General features: G+C 37.9%; 1 protein-coding gene across 1 annotated transcript in view; it reads right to left on the bottom strand.

Moving 5' to 3' along the window:
- Window positions 1–2296: 2296 nt before the first annotated feature.
- The window catches only part of LOC119741318, an 84490-nt gene continuing 80510 nt past the window's right edge, over window positions 2297–6276 (bottom strand). Inside the window, exon 61 of the mRNA XM_038217068.1 lies at window positions 2297–5135. Coding sequence (XP_038072996.1) covers window positions 5034–5135 — 102 coding nt within the window. The 3' untranslated portion in view covers window positions 2297–5033. The remainder of the gene's footprint in view (window positions 5136–6276) is intronic.

Raw genomic sequence — 6276 nt, 5'->3', positions numbered from 1 at the left:
AAACTGGCTTTTTTTCAAATACTGGCCCCAATTGACCATCGCACTTGTTTGCAATCGATTTCACACCTATGAACGGGTACAAGCCAGCTAGACTGGTTCCCTGACCTTACAATTCCCCAATGTATGTAAACTGCTCTGTTTCTTCTTATATGGAGTCAGGGAACCAGACTACAGGAAAATGATTGTTTTTCTTGGTTTTTATAGCATTTTCGAACCCAAAACCTCAAAAAAGTCAGTGTAACTATATTTGCTATATATTTCCAACCCCCCAATTCTATCCATTTCTGAAAATTACAGCAAAAGCAAATGATGTATATTCCCTTTAAGTGTGGATGGTGTAGGTTTACATTCACGTTTGATGTGATCTGTAACATTTGATGACTAAGACAGCAAAATGTGTTACCTTCATGCTGATTTCAATCAAAAAAACAAAAAATTTGGTTCCCATGACATTGTGCACACACTTTGAATTTAAAAATGACATCAAATGTGCTCTTAAATGGACAATCTTTTTAAAGCCGAATTGTTTGCTGTCATGCTAGTTAACACTGTGCTTTCCAGCCAAGAATCAAGTGTGCAAAACATTATATTTTTTTAAGTTTTTTTTTTAAATACAAATCGCCCATCACAAGGTCAAAGGCCACTCGAGGTTTGGGCTACAGAGGAAAGTGTGGAAGAACCAGCCCCTCACACTGAAACAATATAATCTCTTCACACTATGAATAGGGATGGGATGGGTAACTAGTCCACTGCAAGGCGTTAATAACGCCTCTACCCATATTAGTGTCACTTTAAAAAAAAAAAATCTAACGAAATAATATTACGTATTTTAGTCCATATTCAATTTTAGCCCATATTGCTGAGAATAATCAAAATGTATGTCTTTTAATAAGAGCAATTGATAATATAGTGTGCAGCCTTAAGCCCACCATGGAGAGGCCATGTTTGTAACAACTTATGAGAAAGCAGTCAACAAATGTGATCATAATCGTTTTTCCTTTTGAACAAGGGCACGGGAATGATTACGTAATTAATGGCAGGATGATATATAAAGGAAGTGGGCTAAAAATTTGAAAAATGTTCCAAGGCAAAAAACGTTTGGTGACACACTGAATGGTGCCTGTTGCATCATCGCATGTTTTTGTCCCAATAATACGTGTTTGTTGCAAATTATGACCAAGGTTTATTGAAAAGCTCAAAAATACTTTTAAGCGTAGTGTTCATTTTAATTTTACCATGGTATGTATTCTAATTGAAAGCATTCATGATTGTATGGTGCATATGTTTTGAAAGTATGAACTGGGCAGCTGATGTGGCAAGGCATGTGGTGAATTGTTTGCAATAGTGGGATCATTTGCCCAATGCATCACAGATTATTTATGGGTATTTTAAACTTCTATTAAAAGATTTGATTTTTAAAATATGTTGGAATACATGTATGTACATAAATGAAGCTTAGGTACACATAGTTAATATGGGGTGTTCTTATCGTTGTAGGACATTGATACATTATACAAGGACAAAATGATACAAAATAAGTATTTTTTTAATTTCCTGTTTTGCATACATTTCACCTTTAATAAAAATACTAATGATTTTTTTTTTTTCACAGAACACCTGTGAATCACATCAGATTGATTTAGATACCGACCTCTGGAAAAAAAGTTATTTTGATGTAACAGCCGTTTCAGACTTTTGCTCGTGAATCGCCCTGAATTAAATAATCTAATTATTACACTCTGCACTAAGTACAGTGTTTGGAATGATTAGGAGCAACTACGACAGCAAGACATGGAGAGATCAACTCTTGCAGTCACTTGGAACAACTTTAGAGTCTACTCAATGCAAATTACTGTATAAAGTTTGATTGTCTGAGCCAAAGTTTAGTTAGGCAGACTAGAGGCATTAAATATCTTTTTCGGCGAGACTCTGGAATACCACCCTGAAACTAGTGTTGATCCACTGGGTTTAGAGATTATTCCCCAAATACAGCCAGTCCCTGACAAGCGCGATAAAGCCGCAGCGTCATGAATCAAATCCAGTCTTGAGAACATCGGCAGTGCTACCCAGGAAAATTCTGAGTGTACTCACGCGCTTGCATCAGTTTCAATACTGTGCACGTGACGTATGCTTGGAATTTCCTGGGTAGCGCTGCCAAAGTCGCAAAGACTGGATTTGATTCATCTTGTTGACAGCGACCTCAACTGCTGCTACAGTTTGACCACTTGCCAGGGACCGGATGTTTTAAGGGAATCAAAAACTTAATCCAGTAATGTACTAAGACTAGTCTGATACATTTGTTACAGCATTCTGCAGCATATTGAGCAATCTTCAGTTCTCAGTGATTCCCAAATCAACTCATTGTGACATTTGCTAAAACAATTCAGCAAATTAAAAAAATTAATCCATTTCAATTTTATCTAAATACTGACATGAATTTGAAACAAAAGAATGTGTTAAATTGTGACATTAACTATTATCCAAAGTTGAAAAATAAATTATAATAGCAAGAACAATCTTTGATTTCTTGTCCTTTTTTAATTAAAAAAAATGGCCTCTGCGGAGTGTAATTTTGTTCATTCAATTACATTGAAAAATTACAAAGTTATATAACTGCAAAAACAACCAGAAGTATATGTATAGGGTTCTAGCCTTTTGACAAGGCCCTTGTTACTTGTGCCAGTTGTTCCGAATAGTAAAGCCGCAATTCAACTGCAAAGGAGACTACACATGCCAAGTGAGATGTGTCATTCAGTCTGTACTTTCACTGTGAACGGCTAACAAAAGAAAAATGGTGCGCTAACAATGAACATCCCTTGTTACTTGGGATTATATCCATTGATACTTGTTCACAGTGTATGTACTATCAGCCTATACTAATTAATCTGTACTATCTTTGCTCCATTCAACTATGTTGCTCGCCATGAGCGAAAATAACTTTGCCGAAAGTCTAATATGACCAATATAGTCGTTTTCACGACTAGTTTAACTATCCTGTCATCCAGTTTTATCACCAAACTCCGTCAAAATGATGCTCAAGGCGCTTTACGCTGAATAAATATTAGCAATAAACTAAAAACCTCTAAAATTTGTTAGAATAAAAAATACATTCATGTTACTTTTAAAAAACTATGAGATTAATACAAAATTAAAATGGGGGGGGGGGGGCCCTCTCCCCCCCCCCCCCACTCCGTCAAAATGATGCTCAAGGCGCTTTACGCTGAATAAATATTAGCAATAAACTAAAAACCTCTAAAATTTGTTAGAATAAAAAATACATTCATGTTACTTTTAAAAAACTATGAGATTAATGCAAAATTAAAATGGGGGGGGGGGGGAGGGCTCTCACAAGTGAAAAATGGCCGGGGGCGTAGCGCCCCCTCCGCACCCCCTAGATCCGCCACTGACTGTATGGCTGAATTAGGTATTTTGTTGTAAGATTTTAGGCTTTGCATGGTGGAGTATCTGTATTGTTCTGTTTGCGGTAACACCATGTGGTAATAACTACTGTCGCTCAGTAGATATTTAGTTCTGATAAGATTCTCCTGCTTGTCCTGCTTATTATCATCTTTCGCTAAGTAGGTTTTAGTTCTGATAAGAACAGTCACAGGCCTGCTTAGTTCTAAAAGAACTTGTCTTTGGTCTTGGTTTTTTGTCCTTAATATTTCCTTGAACGATTGATAGCCCTGAAATGTTAGTTCTGTAAAACTCAAACTGTTACACAAAGCTTAAAACATAAAGTGTAATTTGACATTAAATACCCAAACCAAAAGAGCAACACAATTACTACAGATAATTTTTTTTTAAATGGTTAGGCTTTGATACACAAGCAAGAAATATAATATAAAAAATAACTGCTACAGCTAAACATTTGTAATATCTCCAAATTATAGATGTTTTTATTAAGACTGGTTTATACTTAACGTAAATGCGAATGCGAGAAATATTGGACATCAGAAACATTTGCTGCAAAATTCGCCGGAGTTGAAATGTGCTCAACTTTTGCAAAAGCATATAGCAAAAGCTTGGCGAGATGTCACAAGTTCGCGTTCGCTTTCGTGCCGAGTATGAACTGGCCTTTACATTACTTTCAGTTAAACTAGCTTCACTGCTTAATCAATATTTTAAAAAATCGATTGAATTGGTTAGAATTTCAATTAATAGTGGATTTTGCCCTTCTGCGCCATATTGTCATAAACACTACATCAGTGTTGTCCGAGGGACAACACTTGTGAGAAAAAAACGTCACAAGCTTATTTGGGTAGGATTTGAACCCACGACCTCCTGCTTACTACTGCAGATGTCTTACCACTCGACCACTGAGCTTGCCAGGGTCAGCTGGCCAGTCCAAGGGCAAAACCCAACAAATTCCATTATTAATACAAAACGTTCATTTTTAATGAGCTTAATTCATTTACTTCTCGTATTTTTTTCATTGTCTTTTCATTACTCTGTCATCCTATCGTGCTGGCAAGCTTGGTTCAAGTTAATTGTTCACAAAGGTTTTTTTGGTGTTTTTTTAAGTAAACGGAAACCCATTACTTACTATCAATATCTAGATGTTTTCGCTCAAAAATACTCTCGTAAAAAATGCAATTTTCAGCCAAGCATCATTTTCTACAAGGTTTAACAAAAAGCCATGTTCTCTTAAGAAAGGCTCAATGACTATTTTCAGTTGCTGGTTATGATGAGAGAAAATTTCTGTTGTGTTGTCCATTTACATTTTATAATGAACTTGCAAATTGGCCAGCAAGACTTTTCAAGAAGTTGCAAGCATGATTTCAGAAAACAAAATTGGAAGGAATTTATGGGATTTTTTTTGGAGATACGAAATATGTGCTTGACCAATTCTATATTCTTTGACAAAATTTAAATAAACCATTTGGAGAGTTCTCAACATTATTTGAAATTATCAGGACAGAAGGAGTATAAGTAGGTGGTGCTATCTTATTTCGGTTTATCCCCAATCATGCCGACAAGTAGATACCTCAGTCGAAACGTCTTGTGGGTGCAAACTAAATCCTGGCTTCGAGTTACACGGAACTTGACGATGGATGTGGTACACTCACAATAGCCTCTTGACCCGTTGCCACATAAGGTCGCATGAATGTGGAGGATCCTGGGTTATCCCGAACCTGAGAGCACAATAAATAACAAACATTATTGCAATACATCCTGTCTGCTTATGCTTATGATGTGAGATAACATGCATGCAGTTTCTCTATGTTATTAGCTTGTTGCCCATAATTATGGGCATCAAGAAGGGAATTTTATAATCTAAGATCAGAAGTGATGGTCACTTTTTTCTTAAGGGTACGTGAGTTTACAACTCAAAGAATAAATGAGCTTGTGACCAGCTTAAGTCTTAAGTCGCTCTGGTCATGTCTCCAGTTACTATGGCCAAGTCTCAAGTCGCTCCGGTCAAGTCTCAAGTCACTCTGGTCAAAGTCTCAAGTACTTCTGGTGTGATTCGAAGTCTCAAGTTACTCTGGTCAAGTCTCAAGTCACTCTGGTCAAGTCTCAAGTTACTATGGTCAAGTCTCAAGGTGCTTCGGTCAAGTCTCATGTCACTCTGGTCAAAGTCTCAAGTAAATCTGGTGTGATTCGAAGTCTCAAGTCACTCTGGTCAAGTCTCAAGTCATTTTGGTCAAGTCTCAAGTCACTCCGGTCAAAGTCTACACTCACTCCGGTCAAGTCTCAAGTCACTCTGGTCAAGTCAACAGTCACCCTGGTCAATTTCAAGTCTGTGGTCAATCTCAAGTCACTCTGGTCAAGGCTCAAGTCACTCCGGTCAAGTCTCTGATCAGTCTCAAGTCACGCCGGTCAAGTCTCAAGTCACTCTGATCAAGTCTCAAGCCACTCTGGTCAGGTCAAGTCTCAAGTCACTCTGGTCAAGTCTCCAGTCACTCTGGTCAAGTCTCAAGTCACTCCAGTCAATCTCAAGTCACTCTGGTCAAGTCTCAAGTCACTCTGGTCAAGTCACCAGTCACTCTAGTCAAGTCTCAAGTCACTCCCGTCAGGACTCAAGTCACTCCGGCCATTTTAGTCTCCAGTCACTCTGTTCAAGTCACCATTCACCCTGGTCAAGTCTCCAGTCACTCTGGTCAACCTCAAGTCACTCTGGTCAAGGCTCAAGTCACTCCGATCAAGTCTACAGTCACTCTGATCAGTCTCAAGTCACGCCGGTCAAGTCTCAAGTCACTTTGATCAAGTCTCAAGCCACTCTAGTCAGGTCAAGTTTCAAGTCACTCTGGTCAAGTCTGAAGTCACTCTGGT

This window comes from Patiria miniata, unplaced genomic scaffold (genome assembly GCF_015706575.1).
Source record: "Patiria miniata isolate m_02_andy unplaced genomic scaffold, ASM1570657v1 HiC_scaffold_5, whole genome shotgun sequence".
NCBI lineage: Eukaryota > Metazoa > Echinodermata > Asteroidea > Valvatida > Asterinidae > Patiria > Patiria miniata.
The sequence above is the reverse complement of the archived record's forward strand: the minus strand, read 5'-3'. Positions and strand labels throughout refer to the sequence as shown.